The sequence below is a fragment of the Chionomys nivalis genome, chromosome 4 (assembly GCF_950005125.1).
Source record: "Chionomys nivalis chromosome 4, mChiNiv1.1, whole genome shotgun sequence".
Classification (NCBI taxonomy): Eukaryota; Metazoa; Chordata; class Mammalia; order Rodentia; family Cricetidae; genus Chionomys; species Chionomys nivalis.
The window spans coordinates 57,802,241-57,830,220 of NC_080089.1; the positions used below are offsets into that span (position 1 = coordinate 57,802,241).

At 44.2% G+C, this 27,980-nt stretch overlaps 1 protein-coding gene across 3 annotated transcripts in view; it reads right to left on the reverse strand.

Annotated features, from left to right (window-relative positions):
- Rec114 (REC114 meiotic recombination protein) overlaps positions 1 to 27,980 on the reverse strand; it is a 94,471-nt gene that overhangs the window by 42,743 nt on the left and 23,748 nt on the right. For all 3 annotated transcript variants that reach the window (XM_057768750.1, XM_057768748.1, XM_057768749.1), the window contains exon 2: positions 22,211 to 22,300. In XM_057768750.1, the coding sequence (XP_057624733.1) occupies positions 22,211 to 22,300 (90 nt within the window). The remainder of the gene's footprint in view (positions 1 to 22,210; positions 22,301 to 27,980) is intronic.

Sequence of the window (27,980 nt, forward strand, 5' to 3'; positions counted from 1 at the left end):
ACTGGATGATTCTGAAATGAACCCAAGACATGACGCATAACTTCATATTCATTCCCATCACCCCTTTGTCCCTTTCTGCCCTCTTCTCTGTGCGGGTATGTGCACATGTGCATGTGTGCCTGTAAATGGACATTTTAGTTATATCTTTAAAGGAAAACCGTCAGAAAGTCAGACTTATTAAGGAGAATTTATACACAGTAAAATTCACCTTCATGTACAGTTCTACAGCTGTGCACCAAAACAGTCAAGACAACATGCTCATCACCTCTCCAAATACCTGCTCAGACCCTGTAATCAACCTCTACCCTGCTCCTCCCTGCTGCCAGTCACCTGTCTCTTCTGCCCTTCTAGTTTCCCCCTTTCCAGAATGTAAGGCAGATGGAACAGCGCCCTCCATATTAAGAGTCTGGCTTCTTTTACTTGCAAATGTGAGTGGGATTGACCCATGCTGCCGGTATCAGTAATCCCCAGATACTGAGGAGAACAGCAAGGTGGGGCTGCTGTTCTCTATCCTTTCACTGGCTTACAGATTTGAGGGGATAACACAACCACAGCCAGCCTTGGAGAAGTAACGCTTGCGTGAAAATACATTTTGATTTCTTTTGAATAAATATCTAAGAGTCTTTCCACCTAAGAGCATTATTTAACTTTAAAAGAAATTTCCAGCCGGGCGGTGGTGGCGCACGCCTTTAATCCCAGCACTCAGGAGGCAGAGGCAGGCGGATCTCTGTGAGTTCGAGGCCAGCCTGGTCTACAAGAGCTAGTTCCGGGACAGGCACCAAAGCTACAGAGAAACCCTGTCTCGAAAAACCAAAAAAAAAAAAAAAAAAAAGAAGAAAGAAATTTCCAGACTTTCTGCCAAAGTAGCCATACTATTTTGTGTTCCTAACAGTGAAAGTATAAGAGTTGAACTAACTGCATCCTTGCAAGTAAGACTGGAGTTCTGTCTAATCCTGACCACTTTAAAGCTCTGTAGTGGTGAAATTCAGTAGCACTGAAACACACTGACCAACACTAAAGAATGTCGAAGCTGGCTGGTAGATGGGATGGCCTTTCTTTTCTCTTTACGGTTTTTTTTTCCTGTTTGAAATAATTTTGTAACCAAATATCTTCAGCCTTTAAATCTGTTTTTGTAGTTCTTTATAAATGGCTTTAAAAAGTCATTTAACTTCAGTCTCAGTCAGTACATGCCTTCTATACAGATCATCAGTCATGAATGGTATGGGGGAGGTAACTGTATTCTGGCTAGGATTTCACAAAGTCATAACATTTCAAATATTGATGCCATGATAAAATTTTAACTAATAAAATTTAGTCAAATGAAATCTAAAACTAATTAGAATGATAAGGTGAGGCTACTGCAGAAATTTAATCTTCAGGTTGGACATTTTTATTCTTTTCCATGCGACTTGCTATTTAATGCCACGGAGGATGCAAGGTGTCCGAGCATTTCATTCTGCATAGCCTAAATCTCTGACTCTCCTTGCTAAGACCTTCACTCTCAGAGCTAAGCTTCTGACAGATCCTGTACGTCTCTCAGATCTTGTGAATATTTACAAAAGAGTATGCATTTAATATAATATAAACCACATCAGCAATAAGAATATAATCTTGTTATTTCACAAGAAAGCAAACTTGACATATACAGCTCTCATCACAGAGCTGCCTCTTAGGCCCTGCTTTCTGCAGAACACAACTTGAGACCAGATGTGTATTTTTCTTTTTCTTTTGTGACTGCCAGCTCACAAATAATGACCCAGAGACTTATTAATTATGAAAGCTCGGCCTTAGCTTAGGCTTGTTATAAACTAGTTCATATAACTTTTATTAATCCATACTTTTCATTCTGTGTCCTTCCATGTGGCTTGTTACCTCACCTCTGTACCGCCCATCCTGCTTCCTCTCCATCTTGCTGGTGACCCTCCTTTGTTCCTCCCAGAGTTCTCTCTGCCCGGCTACACTCTCCTGCCTAACTACTGGCGGCTCAGCTTTTTATTACACCAATCACAAAAATACATCTTCACACAGTGCACAAATATCCCACAACGCAGCTGTATCTCCTCAATAGTAAAACTGGCAAAGACCCTTGAGATAAAGTCTCCCTGCCATTAAAGACCTTCCTATGAATTATGCTTTTCCCACCCTTCCTTCATCAGAAGGAAACTTAGGATAAAGTGCACCTTATCCTAAATTGTACTATGAGTTTCCAGATGGCACATACAAACAAACCCGTTTCCTTCAAGCTCCAGTTAATAGTGACTTACTCAGCTTGCATAATATATCGCCATGAATATGTTACAGAAAGACGAAGCTTACCAATGCAAATTTGGGGCTGTCTTATTATTATTATTTTTTTTATTTTCGGTTTCTCAAGACAGGGTTTCTTTGTGTAGCTTTGGAGCCTGTCCTGGAACTCTCTCTGTAGACCAGGCTGGCCTTGAACTCACAGAGATCCGCCTGCCTCTGCCTCTACCTCCCGCCCGACTGGGGCTGTCTTCCTGCTTGAAACAGTTAATTTGTTTTCCACAGCATCACACCTTCTTCACACAGATGCACTTGTCTAGCACATTGATCTTCAAGGGCACCTGCATGGATGTGGGACACATACAGATATGCGGGCACACACAGACACACGCACGCACACACACACACTACACATGAAACTAAAAGCATTCCTTTAAAATGACACAAAACGAAGGCAGAAATTCTAGGCTTTCATACTGCTTAAAAAAATTACAACCTCAGGTGGTGGCACACCTCTAAACCCAGCACTTGGGAGGCAGAGGCAGAGGTGGATCTCTCTGAGTTTGAGGCAGCTTGGTCTACAAATCAAGTTCCAGGACAGTCAGGGCTGACAGAGAAACCCTGCCTCGAAAAACAAAACCAACATCAGCAACAACAACAAAAAACCAAACAGAAACAAAAATACTTAAGTATGTCAACTGATAACATTTCATGCACATATATTTAACTATTGCCCAAATAGAGAGGGGAACTATGTTATGACATCAACCACCTCACCTAGCCGACTGCCCCCACACATTCCACAACCACAGAGGTAAGGCCTGTTTTCATTGTTGTTTTAGTTTGAGCTTTGCTTCTTAAGATTTATTTTTTTAGGTATACAGGAACTTTGTCTACACGTATGCCTGCATACCAGAAGAGGTCACCAGATTGTGAGTATCATCATGTGGGTGCTGGGAATTAAACTCAGGACCTCTGGAAGAGCAGCCAGTGCTCTTAATCGCTGAGCCATCTTTCCAACACTGGTCTGAGTTTTTAAGGTAGGATCTCACTCTGTAGCCCAAGTTGGCTTCATTCTCAGGAACCTCTTGCCTCCATCTCTAAGTACTGGGATTATAGGTTTGTACCACCACGCTTCAGTTCTACTTTTCTTGTGAAAATGTCTTCCTGCTCCCTGCTCACACGTGCACACACACACAGACACACACACACACTTCCCTCATATATCCATGCTTCTTTCTACACTTGTATGTCTAGTTTCTCTGGGGAAACGTTTATGTAATCTTTTGCATATTCTTGGGAAGCAAAGAAAAAAGGGTAAAGCAAGATGGAGATGGGTCTTCATTTTCCTACTCATTAGACACACTGTCCACGTCAGCTACAGAGAAGGCCAGGAGAAAGCATTCTGTTACGGCACTTACAACCCAGAGGAGCAGACAGCTAAGTGACCCATGGCATCCAAGAAGAGGACCGGCATGGTGCTAAGGATAACACCGCAAAGGGGTGGGTCTGCTTAGTGAAGCCTTCAATTGAAGACTAATTTGAAGAAGAAAAAAGTCCAGTTGAAAGATTTGCTAAAAATGTTGAGACTTAGCAACTAGGTGAGGAATTCATAAGGGGTCATTATATTGCTATCTATATTCCTGTGTATGCTTGAGAGAACTTTGATAAAAAAGGTTTTTTAGACATTAAATTGTGTCTTAAAGAAGCTATCAGCAATACAATAGAGTGCCAGGCAGAGAAACACTGGAAGCAAAGATGAGAAGGCGACTTGCAGTTTCTGGGGAGCCTCGCGCCCCACTGGGAGGAGGCAGGGTTTAGATTGGTGCAAAGAGCATCAGGCCACAGAGGGCCCTCCCCACATGCTTTGTCCTACAGCAACTGGAAGCCATGAAAGAAAGGGTAAGCACGAACATGATCTGATCATACTGCATTTTCCAGTGGTTACTCGGACATCAGTAACCACGAGGCTAGAGACTAGGGAAGCGACCAGAGGACGGTCATTGATTGCCGTGGCCTGGACAGGACACAGTGAGGGCCTAAGCTGCACTATTGGTAATGGAGATGAGGGGGCAAGCCAGTGTCACAAACACTTAGTTTCAATCTGATTAATTAAAAACTATGTTGTTCTTTGTCAACCAAACTAGAAGATTTAGCAAGAAAAGCTATATTAGACATCAAATAGAAAAACCGAGTTTTGGTGCACAGATACTCGATTTTGTTTTGTAGAATATTCACTGGACTCCACAGCAATCAAAAATGTTCTTCATAATACTTGCCCTTCATAATTTGTCGAGCCCAAGTGAATAAAAACTCATCTTAATTAATTCAGCGGTGTAAACGCCTCGCCGTGGTTTCGTGAAACCCACGCATCTGCTGTTGTCGCCATGAGAGTTTAGGACCTGGCAGACCAGTGACATGGTGGATGCGGTGGAGGGGTGGGGCTCACCTGAGCACCACACAGCAGGTAAGTCAACAGCCAAAGACAAGAAAACATGCAGTCCTAAATAAATCAAAAGCTAAACTGAACCCCACGTCTCAAGCTCACTCAGAGCATTTCCTGCAGACTGAATATCTCAGAGGATTTGACAAATCCTCACCAGGGACATCTATCCTCAAGATTACTAGCACACAACGGCTCCCTTGTAACAGCTTGAGAACCTTCTCTTAGCTTTTATACACACATCCAACATCGAGGCAAATGACTTTCTAATCCTTTACTGTATTAGGGAACAAAATAGCCCATATCCATTCATATAATAATTTCCTGTGATCTCTTGGGTTTTTTCTTTTCACACACTGATTTCATGCCTTTATTTGGTCATATTTATCAACATGAAAATTTTAAAAAATCCACACTACAGTGTGAAAGCTGTTTCTTCAGTTAGAAATGTTGAACAAGGCCGGGCGGTGGTGGCACATGCCTTTAATCCCAGCACTCGGGAGGCAGAGGCAGGCGGATCTCTGTGAGTTCGAGACCAGCTTGGTCTACAAGAGCTAATTCCAGGACAGGCTCCAAAACCACAGAGAAACCCTGTCTCAAAAAACCAAAAAATCAAATCAAAACAAAACAAAAAAACCCAAAAGAAATGTTGAACAAGGTAAAGACTCATTTACTTTCCTTGGATATTTGAGGTTCTACTCCCTGTCTCATCACTGACAACTGCTGAGGTCAGGAAACCTTGTTAGGATTTGCCACCCCTGGTGCTCAGGCAGGTCGACCTACTTAGCAGCTTAAGCAACTATTTTTTGCCTGATTATTGTGGCAGGAAGAAATAAAACCTTCTTCGCCAAAGACAGGCAGAAGAAGAAAACAACCCAACTTAAATTACAAATTTAGTGTTCAATAGATCCTCTAAATATCTACAGCAAACAGGATGGAGACACAAATGATCTTAGTCACAAGGATGTATGTATTGATTCAGAAACTTAATGAGAAAAAGTCACATCAAGGACTTCTACAGTGTTGTCACAGGTACCTAAAAAGGCTCTCGAGCCAAACTGGAAAAAAATGCAAAGAATGAAAACATTCACAACACCATATGGCTTTGTGTGCTTCACAAATCCTTAATAAAGCACGCCTGTTTAAGAGGCAGGGCCAGTCACGTTTGGGGGCCTAGGATATGGCTCGGTGAAGGGCCTCCCAAGCAAGCATCAAGAGTTCAAACACTAAGTGTGAAGGTGTGCATCAATCACAGAAGCTCGCTGCCAGTCAGCCTTGCCAAACACATGAGCCCTAAAGTAAGGGGCCCTGTCTCAAAGACAAGGTGGTGAGAGAGGAGGGAAGACCTCTGACATCAGCCTCTGGTCTCCTGCATATGCACCAAGCTCCTGCATGCACACATACATATATTCACACGCACATACAGCACATCATCCACACGACAGATTTTTAAAAACTGTATTTTCATAAGCCACATTTGGTTTGGCAATTTGTTTTTATATGAAATAAGGGAGTTTTCAAAATTAACATTCAAAGAAATTGATAGCTACATGGCAGTCTTGGGAACGCAGACAGACATTTATAGTAAAACATAAGGATATATGTGCTCTGTGGTTGTGACTCGGGCTTTCTTCTGCCTTTTATACATCTGGTTCTCATTTCCTCTTGGCCCTCTGTCTTAGTCAGGGTTTCTATTGCTGCACCCAAATCCCATGACCAGAAAGCAAGCTGAGGAGGAAGGGTTTATTTGGCTTACAATTCTAGATCATAGTCTGCTACTGGAGGAAGTCAGAACAGGATCTCAAGCAGGGCTAGAACCTGGAGTCAGGAGCTGATGCAGAGGCCAAGGAGGGCTGCTGCTTACTGGCTTGCTTCATATGGCTTGCTCAGCCTGCATTGTTATAGAACCCAGCACCACCAGCCCAGGGATGGAACCACCTACCATGGGTTGTGCCCTCCCCTATTGCTCACTAACTGAGAAAATGCCTTAGAGCTGGATCTCATGGGGACATTTCCTCAGCTGAGACTCCTTCCTCTATGATGACTCTAGCTTGTGTCAGGTTGACACACAGAAACAGCCCTACAGCCCCCATGTGAAAGTAAACGGAAGGCCTGGAGAGACTCCGTTCTCTGTCCAGTCACAGATGTAAAGGAGTGGAGAGGTGGGGCTCACCTGAGCACCACACAGCAGGTAAACAGCCAAAGACAAGAAAACACGCGGTCCCAAATAAACCAAAAGCTAAACTGAACCCCGCGTCTCAAGCTCACTCAGAGTAGACTGGACATCTCAGAGGATTTGACGTCTGGGCCTGAGGAGACTCAGGACATCAACAGTATTAATTACTGTTGTGTAACATTTTGTTCCTTAAAATTCTATCATACATGTAGCACACATGCTACTGCTCATTGTACCACCGATACAACAGAGGACAGCTCAATATTTTGCCTAAAGTTGAATTTCATGATACATGAGAAGTTCAGAACTTTGCTATTTCCATTCATAACATGGTATTAGGGTCAAAACAATTATAATGAAGGATAAACTGAACTTGCAAAGAGACTATCCATGAGTCTATGCTCACATCAAGTAAATGGACACAGAAGGAATACAGACCTTTATTCCAACAGAATCTTGATTTTTAAAATATAAAAAGAATAACAGGAACAGAAGACAATTTGTCAAAGCAGCAGAACAAAACTTCTATAGGTCAAAAAAAAAATCAATGGATGCTAAAATTAGTGAGCAAGAGAATATTGAGAAGGCTGGTGAGATGGCTCAGCAGGCAAAGTGCTCGCCGAGCAAGCCTGACGACCTGAGTTCAGTCCCCACGACCCGTCGTGGATGGAGAGTCACTCTCAAAAGCTGGTCTCTGATCTCCACATGTGCACGATGACACTGTCACACACAAGTGACACATATGCACACACGTATCACCACCACCACCAAATAAATAAAGGAAATGAAAGGTGAGAAAATAAGATTTGTATCTCGCAGATTTCCTCCTCAGAAGACACTAATTGTGAACGGCTATAGAATGGAGGAAGATAATAGATGCCACCTTAGCTAAGTGACCAAGGTCAGTGGCACCAACAACAAGGCGTGCCAGTACGCCCTGAGATGAAGAACCAGGAAAGGCTGAGCAGTTCTTTACTATTCAGAGGTTTTCAACAGCACACCTGGACAGGGCTCTTTGAAGGTGTCAAGGTCACAAAAAACAAAGACCAAGCAACTGTCACCGACTGGGAGAGCCGAAGGGACCATAAAAATGAAATGAATGCAAATGTGCATGAACATCACGTCAATGCACTCACTCCACGGATCATCTGATATCCAATGCTACTCAGATCCTAAACCTGACAACAGATAATGAAGCAACTGCTTAGCTCTGAGCGACGTCTGTAGGTTAGTTACCATGGGCAGCACCTGTGTATTCTGCCACCCACAGCCAAGGTGAACTTCCCACTTCAGTTAACCTCACCTAATCATTTCACAGGTATGCCCAGAGGCTCCTCTCAATTCTAGATCAATATTAGCCACCTCAGACAGCTTTTCTACAATAACACGCTTCACTATTTTAAAATAATCCAGATAAAACTAATCCTGCTGGACCCGATGCACAGTTGAATGCTATGGGAGGTGAGACTCCTATTTAAAAATGTGTTTTTTTTTTTTTAAATAAAAATGGATCCCAAATGCTAATAGAAGCAGGACTCTAGAACACTGCCAGGGTACTATAAAATAAACTTCCCATGCCATCTAATTTGATAAGAATGAAAAGGGCATAAATTAATCCAAGAATTATGTTGTTATAGTCAAAAACAGTATGAGAAACATGGAAACATTTTTAAAAGATGTAGTTTATTTTTAATTATGTGTGGTATATGCTTCTGTACGTGGTCTGTGCATGTGAGTGCAGGTATCTGAAAAAGGACATCAGATCCCTGAGAGCTAGAGTGACAGGGGACACAGGTCCTAGGAACCAAACTTAGGTCCTCTGCAAGAGCATCAAGTGCTCTTACCACAGAACCATCAGCCCCACAGGTCAACGTCTAAAGAAGGGCACTGCACAGCATCTTTAAAGCTCTGATATTTAGGATGTTTTGTTTTGGATTGCGATATAAATGGAGCGATGACTAGTAAGTGATAGGCTACTGCACACTTCAGGAAACATACAAATCAAATAGAATTTAGCCTCAAAAGAGGCAGCTTTCTGTACAAGCCACAAACTTGGCTTGTAAACTAAGTAAGAGCTCTAAAATAAAGACACAAACATTGGCAAGAATGTTTGACTCCAGTACAGCAGTAGATGAAAGAGGAGGAGGAATGTCAAGTGTCAGAACCACCCCTTTCTAAAGCAGCATCGCAAAGTTACAGCTCATTTTAGGGAGACAAGAAGAAATGAAAGAGGCAATATTAGTGTCTTTCCATTCTTAAGATTTTCACACTAAACACGAAGTATAAAAAACTGTAGTCCCAAAGAAGAGAACCAGAAGTACATACAAAAGTCAAGACGTGAGTGCAACAGAACACGCAATTAAGGTTTTTAAAGTAGAGTGCGGAGATAAGGCCCTGAGCTACTTATCAGAGCCATTACCCATCAGTGAAGCTAGATATAGACACTTTCTTTCCACAGAACACTTAGCAAAGCAAGGTGTGGGTCAAAGATCACCATTCAGCTACCCAATTAGAGTGCCTCCATTTCCTGATTACGGGGATTATTTACATCCCCATAAATGTTCTTGATTTATATTTGATTACATACATACTCTAGCCCACTCACACTAGGTTGCCCATTTAAATTAACAAGTCATCTAAGATACTGTGAGTTACTATGCCTCACAGAACATTGTACAACTTTTAACTGTTACCCTACAATGAGAAAATTAATACTTAAAGTTATTTTAAGGACTAGGGAGACAGCACAGTTGGTAGTGATTGCTGCACAGACATGGGACACCAGCTTGTCCCTTGGCCTCACACAAAAAACAAAGAAGGATGTGACAGCATAATCTGAATCCTGGTGCTGGGGAAGGGGAGGACAGCTATGTGCCTGGTTTACCAGTCGGCCTGCTTGGCCTACTTGCGAATTCTAGGCCAATGAGAGGTCCTGACGGATGACTTATGAGGAATGACACTTGAGGTGGTCCTTTGGCCTCCACACATACAAACACGTGAGTGTGCACATGCAACTACACAGATGAACAAAAAGTATTTTAATTAAAAATGAAAAAAGGGGGAAAATGGAGAAACAATCTAAATCTTAAAGAGTGGGGGAATTAGATCAGTCAGTAAAGTGTTTGCCAAGCAAGCATGAGATTGGGAGTTTGCTTTGGATCTCCAGCCCCAGGTAAAAGTTAGGCACAGATGAGTGTAGCACGAATAAAAAAAAATCCAGAGATGAATATTGGGGTTCAAGCTGAAGATCAGAAAAGCAAAGCAGACAACCACTGGAGAGACCTTTTACCTCGACCAAATCTTCAAACTGAAAGGGTGAGATCCTGTCTCCACAAATCCTCAGACTCCACACTCCAGTGAGTTCCTGTCTCTTCCCCCTGTATATTCCTCTCTCCGCCCAGCCACATCATTCCTGTCTCCACCTCCCTAGTGCTGGAATTAAAGGTGTGTGAATCCCAAACACTGGGATTAAATGTGTGAGCCGCCACCACCCGGATCTGTTCCTGGATTGACCTTGTGTAGCCCAGGGTAGCCTTGAACTCACAGAGGTCTGTCTGCCTCCCTCTCCCAATCCTGGGATTAAAGGTATGTGTCACCTCTCCCTGCCCTCTAGCAGCTTAGTTTTGCATTATGGTCTCAGGCAAGCTTTATTTATTACAATACAAATGAAATATCACCAGAGAGGAGTGCTTCTAGCTGTACAATGTGAAGGTGAAGACTGATTTCTGGAGCTTGCTGGCCTGCCAATTGAGAAAGACACACACACACACTACAACACATGGCAAAAAGGCACCTTAGGCAGTATTTCTCTTAACAAAATTAATATGCTAAAACAAATGTAAAATAGGAAAAATGACATCAGTGCTAGGAACCGAAGTCTTTCATGTGACAGAACTATTGAAGAAGTGATGGAAGTCATGGTAAAATAAAGCTAGATACAGAAAAAGATGTCCAGAGTTGACCAGTGACTTGGTCTTGGGGAAGGGAGTCCAGTGGCAAGGTAATGTGAGGAGATGCTGGCAGGAACACTGGTAAGAAGAGCTAGGGAAGGGGCATGGGAAAAGGAGCTCCCCATTTGCAATGACAGTTACCTGCAGTGTCACTGTCTGTCATGAACATTTGAAACAACTGTGCCCTAGGACGTTCAGAATCCAAGATATCAGAAAGAGTCTATGTGGCTGGGCGCACGCCTTTGATCCCCACACTCCGGAGGCAGAGGCAGGCAGATCTCTGAGTTAGAGGCCAGCCTGGTCTACAAAGAGAGATCCAGAACAGCCAAGACTACACAGAGAAACCCTGTCTTGAACAAAACTAAGCCTATGTTAGAAACAATGGGCAGACACTAGAAACGTGGATTAAGATCTACAGCATGCAACTGGCTTCATTGTTGGAAAATATTCTTTACAGAAGGAATAAGACAAAATTCTCTGCTATGACAGGCTCTCCGTCCATTCTTCAGAGGATTCTGGGCTGGGGAAGAACATAAATTTATATTAGAAAAGTCTCTTTTGTAATATTTGAAAGGAAAATCTCTTAGTGCCTAAGGGCAGTGAGGTTACTGCTGATGAACTTGCCCACAGGTTTCTCTAGCTATGATGGATGAGGTGAAAGGAGGAACAGGGAGGGAAAAGAGCTGCACGCAAGGGCACAAAGAGGAGGAGAGGACAACGCAGAACCATCGTGGGTCTGCACTGAGAGTCTGCAGCAGAAACAAAGAGGAAACATAACAGCCACGCTTTGTCATTTTATTTCTTCTTCCAGTGCTGAGGACCAAATTCAGGGCCTTGTGTTTGCTTGGCCTGCACTCTTACCACTGAGCTAAACTGCTAAAGGAACAGCTTTTTAAAGCCATGGAAGCACATCAGATCTTGAGCAACAGAGTAAGGCTACCTGAGACGAGAGAAAAGCAGAGCTGGGAGAATTAGGGAAAAACTAGCAGAAGTAAAAACTGTAACAAACATAACCTGATAGAAAAATTACTGGAGGATTTCACACAAAAAGGGTATTTGGATGGTCTATCGACATCAGAAGTGTTTGTCCGGCTCCCATCCTAGTCTGTCTTCTGTGGTTCTAACAGGACAGCTGAGATCAGTAGTGCACACGAGCAGAAGTCTGTGTGGACACACGACAGATGCTGGGGGGCACAAGGGTGGGGGCTGGGATTTTCTTCGTTTCTGGAAAGGGCCCTGTGCTGTTCCTGTGCTGCTTCACTCTGTGGCAGAAACGTGAGGAGGCACACTCGCTTTACAATCACACCTGTGGGAACTGATACTCCCTGTAAGAGCAACTAACCCGGGAGGGCATTAATCCATCAACCGGAATTCTACCGCAAGACCTGGACACCTTTCCTGATGCTCTGTACCTGAAGTTTTCAAGGTGAAAGCCTGGGCTCCAGAAGTCAGACCAAGCCAGGCTCTGTCACCGTCCCCAGTGTGCCCACTCTTTGGCACTGTGTGCATGAAAAGCAGACGGGAGATATATTTCATATAGCCATGCTGGAAAGAGGTACAAATCCCGGGGATCCAGCGGTCCCGCATCTATCCTTACAGTAGTGACATGGGGTTTAGGTTTAAACAGTAGGATTGGGGGAAGGAGTCGAGCTGTCCAAGTGTGGTCTAGCGGGACATCACGTCAGTCTGGCTCTGTAGCGCGACCTGAAGAAGTCCTAAGCACTCGGGCCCTCAGGAGACAGCTTCTGTATCTGGGTGCAGCCTCCCCATCATGGACAACTGTCCTCATCTGGCATGTTCTGCTGTTCCTGGAGTCCAAGGTGACTTTGATAGGTTTAAATAACACCTTGTCCCTGAGCCTCTTCAGTCCTGAAGAGGAATGAGACCAGTTTGATAAAAACTCCACGGTGATCAACAGGCCTCTGTGTAGGCAAACAGGTAGAAGAGAAGCAGAAATGTCGGGCTCTTAGCCTTACTTTCTCCTTGTGGATCCAAGTAAAGAGTCAATACTTTTTATTACAAGTGGCTTCTACTAAATGTCTGTTTAGTTCTACCTCATGACTCTGCTGCACTGAGGACCAAGTCTCAATGTGTGCTTTGGTGGGGACAAGCCAGATTCCAACAACAGAGGCCTTACTGTTTGGCTAAGATAAAAATCACAGCCATAAGGAGGAACCACAACATAGCTACCGAAACGGCTAAACTGAAAACAGAAACTTTCAGGGATGGATTGCCAAGAATATGGAGAACTCTCCCCGTGACTCACAGGAATGTAAACTAGGCACAATACTTGGGGAGGTTCTTCAGCAGTATCTACCAAAGCTGAAAACAAGTACGTCTACCACCTTGGCAGATGGTAACCCTGGGGTTTGCCAGATCCACACATCTCAAAGGATGCTCACACCTGCTGGCCTGCACTCAGTATTCTTTAAAATTTTTACTTGTTACTTGTGTAAGTGTGTGTAGTGTGTGTGTGTGTGTACCACAGCATTCACGTGGGGGATGGAAGATGACTTTTAGGAGTTGGTCCTCACCTTTCACCTTGCTGTGGCAAAGTTTCTTTTTGCAGTTTCTGCTGCCACTTCACTGTGTATTACAGGCTAGTTGGCCAGCAAGCTTTGGGGCCGATTGTCCTCTTTGCCTCCTATCTTGCTAAAGGAGTGCTGGGATTACAGATGTGTAATCCAGCTCCTCTCACCCCATTTTATTCTTTACGGGTATCTTGCCTGCATGTATGTGTGTGCACCGTGTGCTCACAGAGGTCAGATGAGGGCATCAGATTCCCTGGAACTGGAGTTACAGACAGTTGTGAGCTGCCATGTGGGTGCTGGGAATCGAACCCTAGCTCTTTGCAAGATCAGTGTGCTTAACCACTGAGAAATCTCTAAAGTCCTCACATCCAGCTTTTTATGTAGGTTCCAGGTTAGAACTTGGTTAGTGATTTTACCTGAGAGCCAGCTCAGCCCACATCAACATTTCAACAACTGTCCCGAGTATTTGCTAAGATCTATAGGGCAGCCATTTCACTCTAGAGTCAGCCTAGTTAGTATCAAGAAAACAGCACATAACCAAAGACACATGCTGAAACGTTTATAATAGTGTTACTTGATAGCTAAAAACTAGTGATTACCCAAACCCCAGCAACATAAAGGGCCAACACTGTGACAGAATCATAATACAGAGTCAACTGCATACATCAATTTAGACGAGCCCCATCGAGGGTGGAAACTCAGACACAGCTGAGTCCTGTACTAGCCACTGCACATAAAGTACAAACACAAGGAAAGCTAATCTTCGCTTAAAAGCTACATTGCTGGCTAGTCTCTGGGGAAACAGAGATGCAGCTGTTACCGACTGGGAGACGGAATTAGTAAGGCTAGCCAGTATCCCCATGAACACTGTGCTTCATCAGCCATCCAGGGGAAGAGAATTAAACCACAATGGCGTGGCACGGGCAGCAGAAAAGTACAACTACAAAGATTGACACTATCATTTAAGTAAGCATGCCTGGTGAGAGAGCAAAATCCTCCAATCCCTTTAAAAACAGTTCAGTTAAATACTCATTTAATATTTGATCTGGTAACCCTATACTTAGGTATTACCCAAGAGAAATTAAGGTAACACATGAGAATTTTTATATAAATGTTCTCAGTAGCTTTATTCATAATTGTCCCAAATTAGAAATATTCCAAATATCCACCCACAGGAGAAGAGGGTAAACAAATGGTGGCTCACCATAAAGTAAAATGCAGCCACCAATAAATAACATGACACGGTCAACAAGGCAGTCACCTCACTTCTACCAAGACAGCTTCCTTGAACTGAAAAAGGAACTTAATCCCAATTCCAGGGCACTGCGTGTACTTTCTCCTTCTACCCTAAAACGCCACAGTCAGCATCCGGGAGTGTCACCAGCAAAGCCACCATCTTCATCACCAGTTTGGAAGGAGTGCTAGGCAGGTACATAAGAGACTGTGGTCAGAGAACAGCTGGGTGCTGGAGATTAGTGAATTTTCCTTGAGTTCACAGATTATACCCCTCCGCTATGATTGGACTGTGTGAATAACTTAATTCCAAAAATTTGTGCTAAATCTTCCTTCTTTAGAAAAGTCTCAGACAGAGAACAGGAGGATTTTTAAAAAAACTAATTGAATTAAAACAGCATTTGATGGCTACAGGGCTCACTTAAATAGGAACATAATAGTTCTTGATGGTAAACAGAGACATCGATTTCTTTCTGAAGAACATTAGCACTGGGAGGGAAATACAGAAAGGAGCTGAAAACAAAACGCCACGAATTCCATCAGTTCTAGGATGAGTCGGGTTTCCCAAGCAAGCAGAATTAAAATTACCCCAAAACTATTTCATCTGAGTTGAAGACAGATTTCACTTAAGCAAAGACAAACAAGGTGTGTCAGAGCTAACTGGAATAGAAGGAGTGGCTGGAAGCAGTGGCCAAAGCCTTGGGAAGTAATTTCCCCCCGGCCATGTCCAGAGTGTTGGCTTGAGACTCAGGCTTCACAGTTTCAGGGGTGAAGAGGGCAATGAACACAGCGTGTTTTTAAATTTGGAGAAACAGCCCAAAGAAGTTGCAAATTATCCCATTTATTTATTTTAGATTCATTTTTCTTTTTTTTTGGTTTTTTTCGAGACAGGGTTTCTCTGTGGTTTTGGAGCCTGTCCTGGAACTAGCTCTTGTAGACCAGGCTGGTCTCGAACTCACAGAGATCCGCCTGCCTCTGCCTCCCGAGTGCTGGGATTAAAGGCGTGCGCCACCACCGCCCGGCTAGATTCATTTTTCTTGTGTATGAGTGTCTTACCTGTTGAATGTGCACTGTGTATGTACCTGGTATCCACAGAGGTCAGAGGAGGATGTGAAGAGTCTCCGAAGCCAGAGTAGGCACCATGTGGGTGCTGGGAACTGAACCCAAGTCCTCTGCAAGAGCAACAGGTGATACCGAACCACTAAACCTTCACTTTGGTCCCATACCCTACTTTTTAAACACATGGGTTTGTGAAGCAGGACAAGATGACAGCCCACTGAAGAGACCCTGCACCATGAAGGGAGAAGCCATGCAGGACTGAGCAGAGGTGAAGTGGGCAGCAGGGACAAGCTTCACTTAAGCGTGTCTGGGAAAGTACACAGCAATGCACAGAGCTCCGTTTCCAGAGCGCCACATTTACAAGTCTCTCCAGTAAAAAAGACTCTTGGTGCTCAGTCAATATACACTTTGTCCATGCTAGGAGAGTAAACAGATGGAAGAGACCTAAGAACAACGCGCTAATTCTCTGGGTGTGTCTGTGTTTCTGCCATACACGTGTGGATAGATCTTTAAAAAGTTAAACACAGAATCACCACGTGATTTAGTGTGTTAGAATGCTGCTGTGCCGAAAGTACCTGAGGGAAAAATTAACACAGGAAAGGTCCATTTTGATGCAGCTCAGTTTCGATCCACAGCAGCCTGGGGTTTCTGGATAAGTTCTATCCTTAAAAGGCACACGCCCAGTAACCTGCTTCCTCCAACCGTGCCCTACTTCCCACAGTGCCATAGCTCCCAATAGCTATTCAAAGATTTAAACCTCCAATGACTTAGGTCATTGATGTGAGCCCTTATGAAGGTCAGAGTTCTCATGATATAGTGACTTTGGCAATGCCAACAGACATAGGAGAACGTGCTTTAGTAAGCTCCTACGTGTCTTTCAATCCAATCACACTGACGGTCAGGATTAAGCACCACCTTCGGCAGTTCTTATGAGTGTGCTCCTACACCAACGGAGAGCAGAGTTTCAGAGAGCATGTCCACATGTCTGCAGCAAGCATCGCTCACGATAGGCAGAAGGTGGAATCAACCCAAAGTCCAGACAGATGAATGTGTAAACACAATGGAGCCTTATCCAGCCTTATAAGGAAAGGACGATGACACAGGCTACAACATGGGTGGACCTTGAAGACTGAAGTGAAATAAGTCCTCTCAAAAGGACAAAAATGTATGACTCCACTTATATGAAATAACCTTAAGTAATCAAATTCAGACAGAAAGTACAGGGTACATACCACAGTGAGGGACAGGGAGGGGAAGTGACTAATTAATGGGTTCAGAATTGAAATTCTGCAAAGTGGAGAGTTCTGGAGATGGATGGTGGTGTATTTACTGTCATTGATAGATACGTGTAAAAATAGTTAAGACAGTAAATTTTATGTATAGTTATCACAATTAGAAAAAAAATATTAAGACTCCAAATAGCCAAGAGAGAATCTGTCTGAAAGCCAAGCCTGGAGGTGGAATCCATCTGAGGCCAGGTGTAAGGTGAAATGGAAACAAGGCTAAGATCTTAGTCTTCTTGCTATGGCAACCCTTTGGCATAAATGACAATAGAATGGCCTCGGTAGATTATTGTCATAGCAGGAAGCATGGCGGCATGCAGGCAGACATGGTGCTGGAGAGGTACCTGAGAGTTCTACATCTGGATCCATGGACAGCAGCAGAATTGACAGTGACACCCTTGTCAGCTTAAGCTTCTGAGACCTCAAAGCCCACCCCCTAATGCCAGACCTCCTCCAATGAAGCCACACCTACTCCCAAAGGTCACACCTCTTAGCAGCGCCACTCCCTACGGACCTAAGGGGCCATTTTTATTCAACCACACAATAAATACCATACATTCCCATCCATGCCAACAACTAGATTTCATTCTAAGATAAATGTGGCCAAAAATTTCCACAGATGCCCTATCCCTACCATTTATGAGAAAAATTCTAAAATTCTAAAACAATTAGTAAGAAGGCAGAGGATGTATAAACATAGTATCAATCACCATAAAATTACAACTTAAATATATTATAATCTAACATGTTTGCTATGTTATGTTTTTGTTTTGTGGATATGTAGAAAATACTATGAATAAGTGACAAAAATATTCCTTAAGGAGTAAAATATTCTTTAAATATGCATTCTTAGCTTTACCACACTTATTACACATGTAATTTTTGAAAGTGAAATGCTTCCATCATAAAGATTGATTCAATAAGAACTGAATAGTTTTTATTTATTATTTTTGTTTATTGAGACAGGGTCTCTCTGTGTAGCTATAGTTGTCTTAGAACTCACTATGTAGACCAGCTCTTGTCTCCTCCCACCTTATATTCCTCTCTCTGCTCAGTCATACCCCTTTCCTGTCTCTACCTCCTAAGTGCTGGCATTAAAGGCATGTGACTCCCATGTACTTGGATTAAAGGTGTGAGCTACCACCATCTGGCTCTTTTTCTCTGAGACTTGATCAATCTAGTGTAGCCCAGGGTGGCCTTGAACTCACAGAGATCCCTCTGCTCTGTCTCTGAGTCCTGGGATTAATGGTGTGTACCACCACTGCCAGGCCTCTAGTGGTTTATATCTGCACTCTGATCTTCAGGCAAGCTTTATTTAGCCCTATAAGCAGAATCTTAGAAGGTTGAATTTAAACCTAGAACAGTGATTCTTGCTGTCAGACTGAAGAAAGCAACATTACCAGTTCAAGTACAGCCTGGGCTAAGAGTGGGAAAAAAATAAAAGTAAACAGACAAAAGACTGGGTTCTCAGAAGCAGAGAGTAGGTAGAGTCAGGTTCTATATAGGTAAGAACCTGTAGAGGGTCTATAGCATGGTGACCAGTTAGACACTCGCAATCTGCTGAGAGAACATATCTTTATGTTAGCGCGTATTTGCACGTGCACACCTCCATTACTCTCTAATTTTATTTTTTTGAAACAGGGTCTCTCACTAACCCTGAATCTCATCATTTCAGTGAGGCTAGCTGGTTAACCAGTGATGGGCTTTGCCCATCTCTACCTGCCAATTCTGGGCTTACAGCACACAGGCATGCCTGCTTTTACATGGGTGCTGGAGAATTGGCTCAGGTCCTTTTGCTTTCGTAGCAAGGGCTTTTGCCCATGAAGTCATCTTTTGAGGCCCAGAGAACAGGTTGAGATATATGAGTGGGATCCATGTCTCTTCCTGAGACACTGGACAGGTTAGACATTATCAGACATATGGTTAAACACTGTAAAATCAGTATTAATGTTTAACAATAAGTTAGAAATGTTTCTTCTATGTTTTTTTCCCTGTAAATAAGTAAACCAATTGCAAGCTATTGGTTTTCTTTCTGCTCTAGCTTCCTTGGAGAAAAGGACTGTCAGTAGAGCCGACCGATGATGATATTTTGTTTGTGCTATAGCAAATAAAGCTTGCCTGAGGATCAGAGTGTGGAGCGAGTCACTAGTTAGCCATAGGGGCCAGGCAGTGGTGGCACACACCTTTAATCCCATCACTAGGGAGGCAGAGTCAGAGGGATCTCTGTGAGTTCAACGCCACCCTGGACTACACTAGATTGATCCAGTCTCAAAGAGAAAGAGTCCAGTGGTCATGGCTCACACCTTTAATTCCAGTACTTGGGAGTTATTCACCTTTAACCCCAACAGTAGGGAGGTGGAGACAGGAAGGAATATGGCTGGGTGGAGAGAGGAATATAAGGCTTGAGGAGACAGAAGCTCAGGGCATTCAGTCTGAGGACTTGTAGGGACAGGAGACCCCATTTGGTCTGAGGATCTTGTAGAGGTAAGAACTAGTGGCTGGCTGCTGTTTCTCTGATATTTCAGCTTTCACCCTTAATATCTGACTCCAGATTTTTATTATTAAGACCAATTAGAAATCACACTGCAGCAGGACAGGTTAATCCACTCTTTATCCCAGAGCCAGTCATTTTGAGCATTTCAAGAATGCCTTGAGGAAGCTACATGACAATCACAGCTGCCTGCTCTAGCTTCTGAGGGTGCAGCCCAGCTATGACTGTTTTAAGAATCTTGCCCAGGTCTTAGCATGTGATAATCTCCACCCAGGTCAGAGGTGGAGCACCTCTCCCAGTTGCCCTGCACAGGGACTCTGTAACTGCTGCAAAACAAGCTGTTCAGCCGTCTTGGTGAGCTGGCTGGCAGACAGCCTTCCTTGCTACCTTACGCAATTTTAGGTTCAAGAATCTTCTCTAAGTGGTCTTTCTTGCCTGCTTTTCTGAAAAGGCTGAGGTAGTAAGACAAAAGTAGCAGCTGTGACTGCAGCAGAGGTAGTTGTGCACAGAGTGGTTGGCAGCCACACTGCACAAGAAGTAGAAAAGACAGTTGCATGGCCAGTGACATCAGAGGTGAGGCCTCAAGGCCACGAGCTGTCGGGGGTGGAGGGAGCAGCAGCAGAATCCGAATTCCTAGGTCCAGAGAACACTGCCTAAAGCTGAGGAATCCTGGCTTCCAGAGCCCACACAAAGCTCTAACGCTTGCCCAAGACTAAGGGTACCAGTACCAGAGACCTACACAAGAGTTCTAGCACTAGAGGGCGCCATCTGCTCCTGCTGCTCCTACCTGTAAGCGGCTCCTACTTGCTGCCACCAAACACTGAGTGATACAAAGGAAGGGCTTTTTATTTGTGCAAGATTTGTATTCCCATAGACTACCCCCCCGCCAGCTGATTAGCAATTTTCAACACACACACACACACAATATGCACAGTTATGCGCACGGAATCTCTAGCTATTATAAGTCCCTGCTGCGAGAAATTAAAGAAGATATAAATAAATGGAGAGTTAAAAAGTGCTCACGGGCTCGCTCGACAGCAGCTAGTAAATTCTTCCCAAATTGATTTACAGATTGAAAGCAGCTCTGAACAAACCCAGCGGCTTTCTGGTGGGAAAGCTCAATCCAAAATTCACATGGAAATGCGAATAACCACACAGTCAAAACAACTTTGAAAAAGAACACGGAGGAATTAAAAATATGACTGAAATTACGTAGTATTGTACCCTGTGTCGAATCATTGGAGGGCTAGAGCTCTTCGTACATCTCCTAGCAGGGGTTGTTTTGGATTTGGGAAGCTTGGTTTTGTAACTTCGGTGAAAAAGAAAAAAATCACTCCGTATATGAAAGATTTTAACAAGCCCTGTGAAATGACAGATGAACAGACAGCAAGCATGAGGTAGTGCCCTGCAGCTGAGGAAATCACACTGCATTGACATCACCATTCAGCAAGAGCCGTGACTGACAGGGAGAACTAGCCAGGTGTCTTCACAGCAGCTGCAGAGCTAATCGCGTGCAGGTAGAGCTACACAGGCTGCGACTTTTCAAGGCGCCAAGAATGCAAAGCTAGCTTTGCAGATCTCCTCACGCTCACTGATGACACCGTATTTCACATAAGCGGAAAAAGCGAACCATACTAACACACATGTGTGGGATCCTGCCATTGTATTATAACAGAACCTGGAAGGAAGTATGCACAAGTTAAGGTCTTTACATACACTTGGCCTGCTTGCTTATTGTGTTTCTCCTTACTAGATTGGTACTCCACAGGGATGGGATTTTGCCCATGCTGTGTGCTCTGATATTTCCAGCTTCCAGCAACAACAAAAAAGTAAACTAACTGCTGAATAATATTTGTTAAATGAATAAATTATACCCATGTAAATATTTGTGATATGAATTTATGACATCTATATAGACACTATGCCCACGAAATAATGTAATAGTCTCACCTAACCTTCTCTTTCTAAGACTGTTTCTTTGGTTCGATTTGCATTGTTGTGGTGGTGCATGCCTTTAATTCCCAGAGGCAGGAGGATCTCTGTGAGTTCGAGGCCAGCCTGGTCTATAGAGCTAGTTTCAGGACAGCTAGGGCTGTTACACAGAGATACCCTGTCTTGAAAAATCAGAAAAATAAAGTTATCTTCTCTTTATTCATACTGTTTATACTACACAGGGCCTGAACTTCCCAGCAGAGTGACAAGTGACTGGGTGATTTCCCTCCCTCCCTTCACTCTCTCTGGTCTCTAACTGATGTAGACCAGCTTCAGGCTGTGCTCCAACCTAAAGTAATTCTCCTGCCTCTGTCTCCTGAACACAGGAATCACACGCATGTGGCACTGTTTTATGTCTTTATTTTACCATTTCCTAGAATGCATACATCCTCAGAGTAGAAAGGACAGGGCTTCTTTAGAAAGCCACCATCCTGTAAATTAATTATAGCATGCTTTGCTTGCTTTCCGCTGTCTGACTCTGGTTTCTTCTCTATTGGAAAAGACTCCACAGTCTTCTCTACAAGCTAGCTTGTCTTCTATCAACCTTTCCAATTACAAATCCTTTATCATACTAGTTAATCAAAGTCCTTTGATCTACTTTGATCACTAGATCCAAAACTCCTTCAAGGTAGGGAGCAATCAGTATGCTTCTGAATATCCCACTGTTAAAACACGCTAGAAATCTTTGGTTGGCGGGACTTAGTGAATTTCAGTAAGACCGAAGGAACTTGAAGACACAAAAAAATGACATGAAGCTACAAACATGGAGACAAAAGTGCGGACAGGACTGTCAGGCACTACGACTTACCAGGAGTGTCTGTCCTTGGGAAATGAAGAAATGACCCGATACAACGATGGTGAGAACGAGAGCCCCAGCTTCTTCACTGGATTCAAACACCTTGAAGAAGAAAGAAAAATACAAGTTACAGGCAACTGTGAAGTCACCTGACATGGATGCTGGGATGTGGGACCCGGGTCCTCTAGAAGAGCAGTGAGTGCTCTTAACCACTGAGCCACCTCGAGCCCCAGTTCACATGGTTTTTATATCTGGCTACATCGGTGTTGCTGCATGTGCACACAGGGACATGGGTGTGGGTAGACACAGACATTTTCATCACTGTAGAACACCACTCTGCGACTATGCCATCATCTTTTCATACAATATATGTGGATCACACTTTCCCTTCCTTTAGCTCCGCCCAAATCTCTCCCATCTCCCTTCCCACCCAACTTTATGTTCTTTTTGTTCTTGCTCTAAACAAAAACAAAAACACAAAAACAACAACAAAAAACTACCACCACCAAGAAACAAAAATCAAACAAGCAAAAGATCGTGCCTGAGGGGGAAAGGGTTTATTTGGTTTACACTTCCAAAGCATTGTTCATCATCAGGGAACTTAGGGCAGGACATGAAGCCATGAAGGGTACTGCTCACCAGCGTGTTCTCCATAGCTTTTTCAGTCTTCTTTTTTTTCTTTTTTTCTTTTTCTTTTGGCTCTCATACATTACTTCCTGACCAGTTTCTCCTCCCTCCATTCTTCCCGATGCCCCTCCCCACCTCCCCTCTCCCCCAGACCCACTCCTCCTGTTTCCCTTAAAAAAAAAAAAAAAGTAATAAAAAGCAGGCCTTAAGGATGGATGAGGCAACCCAGTGGGAGGAAAGGGCCCCAAGCACAACGGAAGAGTCAGAGACGTCCCTACTCCCACTGTGAGGAGTCCCGCAGGAACACCAAGCTACACAGCCATAATGTATTGTGTAGAGGACCTAGCTCAGACATACAGGGTCCACGTAGTCCCACCAGTGTCTGGGAGCCCCTATGAGCCCTGCTTATTTGATTCTGTGGGCTGTATTCTCGTGGTGTCCTTGACCCCTCAGGCTCCTACATCCTTCTTTGCCCTTTTCTGTGGGGTTCCCCTGGTTCTGCCTAGGGTTTGGCTTTCTGCTTTCTTATAGAACCAGCTCAGGGATGGCACCAGCCACAATGGGCTGGGCCTTCCTCTCTCGAACACGAGTTAAGAAAATGCCCTACAGGCTTTCCTATGGCCCGTCTATGGAGGCAGTTCCTTAGCTGAGGTCTCCTCCCAGATGAGTTTAGCTTGTGTCAAATTGACGTAAACTATCCAACAGCTGACCCCTGTCAGCCTGACACGAACGCATTACAGATATCCTTACCTGTTCATCTCCAAGGTCACACACTAATATCCACATCACAATATAAAACATTTTTACAAACTCAACTCCCACAGTCTGAACAAATTAAAACCTTTACAAAGTCAGTCTCTTTAGAAATCCAAAGTTTCTTCTAAAACCTAAAATCTCTTTAAAAATTCAGTCTCTCAACTGTGGGCTCCTATAAAAATAAGTTAAATACTTCCTTACTTCAAGAGAAGTGCCAGGATACAGTCACAATCAGATCAAAGTATAAATCACTCAATATTCAATGTCTGGGAGTCACTTCTCTGGTCCCGCCCTCTGCAGCACACTCTGCTTGTCTTGCAGGTTCCACTGCATGGAAGCTGCTGTCCTCAGAGGTCATCCCATGGTTCTGGACACTCCCAAAATTCTGGGGTCTCTTGCTCCAACTGGGCTGCACTTTCACCTCCTGGGCTCTCTTCATGGTGCCAAGCCTCGGTTCTTTTCCATGACCCCTTCAATCCTGGGGCTTCAACTGCTTTTGAGGCTGCACTTTCTCCAATGGCCTAGCCTGGCCTCTCACAACGTGCCAAGCCTCAGCTGCTTTTCATGACCTTTTTTTTTTTTTTTTTTTTTTGGCCTTCAAAACCAGCACCACCTGGGTGACTCTTACACAGAGGGACAACCTTGGCAGCCTCTGAAGATACACTCCCCAGAAGATGTTGCCCCCATGCTTGTCTTTTTCAATCACCACTAATTTCTTAGCCCCAGCTGACCTGCATCAGTTGTCCCAGGAAAACAGAGACTCTATTTCAGTGGTTCTGATCTCTTGTCAACCACAGCTGACTCTTCTGCCCCAGCTGATCAGAACCACAGATTCTCAACCAAATTAGCAAAGAGCCCTAACTGAGCCTTCATCTCTCAAAGGACCCTCTAGCCCAGCAGTTCTCAGCCTGGATCCCAAACGGCCAATCCACAGGGGTCATCTGAGACCACTGGAAAACACAGACACTTTAACTGTGATTCGTAACAGTAGCAAAATTACAGTTAAGAAGTAGAAATGAAGATAATCTTATGTTTGGGAGGAAGTGTATTAAAGGATTGCAGCGTTAGGAAGGTTGAGAACCTTCACCAGCTCACCTGCCAGGACTCAAACATTTGATTGCTATCAACATTCTTATCTTCCAAGTTCCCACAGAAAAGCTCACCAAACTTTGAACAGTTCATGGCTTGACTAGCCCCAAACTCCAAAGTCCTTCCACCGTCCTCCCCAAAACAACATGGCCAGGTCTGCCACAGCAACACCCCGTGATCCTGGCACCAACTGGTCTTAGGGCTACTATTGCTGTGATAAAACACCATGACTAAAAGCAAATTGGAGAGGAAGGGGCTATTTTGACTTACATTTCTGTGTCACTGTTCATTATCAAGACAGGAACTCAAGCAGGGACGAAACCTGGAGGCAGGAGCTGATGCAAAGACCATGGAGGGGCAGCTTACTGGCTTGCTCCTTGTGGCTTTCTCAGCCTGCTCTCTAATAGAACCCAGGATCTCCAGCCCAGGGATGGCACCACCCACAATGGGCTGGCCCCTCCCCCTCAATCACTAATTAAGAAAATACCCTAGAGGCCTGCCTACAACCCAATCTTATGGAGGCATATTCTCAATTGAGGTTCCCTCCTCTCTGATGACTAGTGTCAAGTTGACATAAAACTAGCCAGCACAGACACTAAGACCAAAAAAAAAAAAAAAAGGCCGTGCTTGTGATGCAAGCCTTTAATCACTGCACTCAGGAGGCAGAGGCAGGTGGAGCTCTGCGTTTGAGGCCAGTTTGGTCTACAGAGTGAGTTGCAGGACAGCCAGGGCTACACAGAGAAACCCTGTCTGGATGGCAGAAGGGTGGGTATCAAAACAAAGAAGCCACAAAACAGCATTGAGTTTGTTTTGTGTTGGCCAACTATTCCTGGGTATGGGGTCTGCCCTGAAGTACAGTTGATATACACAGTGAAACTCCACTGCAGAAAACTGGTTTCCCTTTTGCCAGCCAGTACCAATTGCAGATAGCTTCTTGATAAAGGGGTGGGACCCCATGTCCACTACCTCATCTGGCTTGCATCTATGCAGGTTCTGTATGTGCTGCCGTGGTCTCTGTGAGTTTGTATGTGCACCAGACATGTTGTGTCTGGGAGACAGTTTCCTTATGGTCATCCATCGCCTCTGGCTCTTACAATTTTTCCACCTCTTTTTTTTGCATGCATCCCTGAGCCTTGAGGGGAAGGGGCTGGTGAAAACATCCTATACTAATACCAGCCACAAGAAAGTTGCAGTGATTACAATATCTGATAAGAATATTAAAAATATGTAAAAGATCATTTTATATTGCTAACTAATAAACAAGTGCATAGGGTCACTTGGCCCCAGCAGGTAAAAGCACCCACAGGTCAGCCTGGACCCTCACAGGTGCCAGGCAGTAGGTCCATTATGATGAACAAACATGTAGGTGGAGAAATGGGAGAGGAAGAGAAGCAGAATGGTTCGTGTGTTGTGGAAAGAGGCAGAACGGAAGAAGCAAGCATGGTGAGGAACAGCCTGGTATTGGTGGTCTGCTTGCCACCCGGGGCCAGGGAGACATCCAGGCCAGGGCTGCTGCCAAGAGCCATGTCTTGGTTGGTAGTCCTACCACAGCTAGGGTTTGTGTTGATATCATGCCTCATGTTGCCACCAAAGGTCACAAGGATGCCCAGGGTCTGGTCAGTCACCTGACCTGACCATGTTGGTATTCAAGGGACATGCTGCCACTAGGACCATATTGATCTGGGTAACTTGAACTGCCACAGGGGCCACCGTGACATCTAGGCCTGAGCTGCTGCTTAGGGCCATGACTTGGTTCATGGTCTTGTTGCAGCTGGGGTCTGTGTTGGTGTTCATGGCCATGCTAAGCTAGTCCCACCCTTCACTGGCCCTGGGATAACTGGCTCTTGTTGTAGGAGCTGCGGGCTGCGTTCCTGCCACCCGGCTCCCAGCCGCCTGGCTAGCTTATGCCCTGAAATAATTACACGGAAACTGTATTCTTTTAAACACTGCTTGGCCCATTATATCTAGCCTCTTCTAGGCTAATTCTCACGTATTAATTTAGCCCATTTCTAATAATCTGCGTAGCACCACTAGGTGCACTTACCAGGAAAGATTCAGCATGTCTGACCTGGCGGCTGGCTGCATGGCGTCTGGCTCTGAGAGGAGCTGCCCTGCATCTGAGCTCACTTCCTCTTCCTCCCAACATTCTGTTCTGTTTACTCCACCCACCTATGTTCTAACCTATGAGGCCAAGCAGTTTTTTTTTTTATATTTATTTATGTATTTATTATGCATACAATATTTTGTCTGTGTGTATGCCTGCAGGCCAGAAGAGTGCACCCCATTACAGATGGTTGTGAGCCACCACGTGGTTGCTGGGAATTGAACTCAGGACCTTTGGAAGAGCAGGCAATGCTCTTAACCTCTGAGCCATCTCTCCAGCCCCGCCAAGCAGTTTCTTTATTAATTAACCAATGACCTTCCTCCATCAGGCTCTTTCCCTTGTTGGACACTGGAGTGGGAGAGCTGGTCCCACCCATCACCACAGGTGTGGGAGAGTGGCCCCTGATGGCATGGGCAGAGGAGAGCTGGCTCTGCTCCTTGCCGGAGGGGAGTGGTCCCAGCGGCCTGGGATGACCAGCTCAATAGCACCTAGGGCCTTGGATTGGTGTACCCAACACCTACCCCATCTATGACCTGCTGAGACTGGTCTTGCAGAATGATAGCTATAGGCTCTCCAGGACTTGGAGCAACAGCAGATTATGTGAGAATAGTCTCAGTGGTAATGGTGTAACAGAGGCCAGAGGCCAAGAGCCAGACCAAGGTCTCATTACAATGAACATTTGAGGATGGGCTAGGGGACAAAAGGGTATTCTGTGTGACCTACCACAGCTCCCAGTGCTAGTAGGACAAATGAAGAGGTGCTGGAGAGATGGAAAAGACAAAGGCTTGAAGTAGGTTTTTTTTGTTCTGTTTCAAATTAATTTTGGGGGGATTATTTTGGGGAGGTGTTGCAGGGATGAGGAGGTAGTAGGAGGTGAGCAAGATTGGGGTATGTGATGTAAAATTCCAATAAAAATTATATTATAAAAAGAAGTCCACATAAATGACCAAGTATATAATAGACTAGAAGACACCCCAACCAGCATGGCCTGACTAATATTTAGTACTTCATACTCTACAGTACAACATACAGCACAAAATACAGCTCAACATCAATACAAAATATAGTATACAACATACAGCACAAAATACACTACCAAAGCAGCACAAAATACATTCTTTAAGAATGTTCATAAGATTCACCAAGACAAACCATATTTGTCATAGAATATTACTTTATAAATTTAGACTTCACCAAAACAGTAAA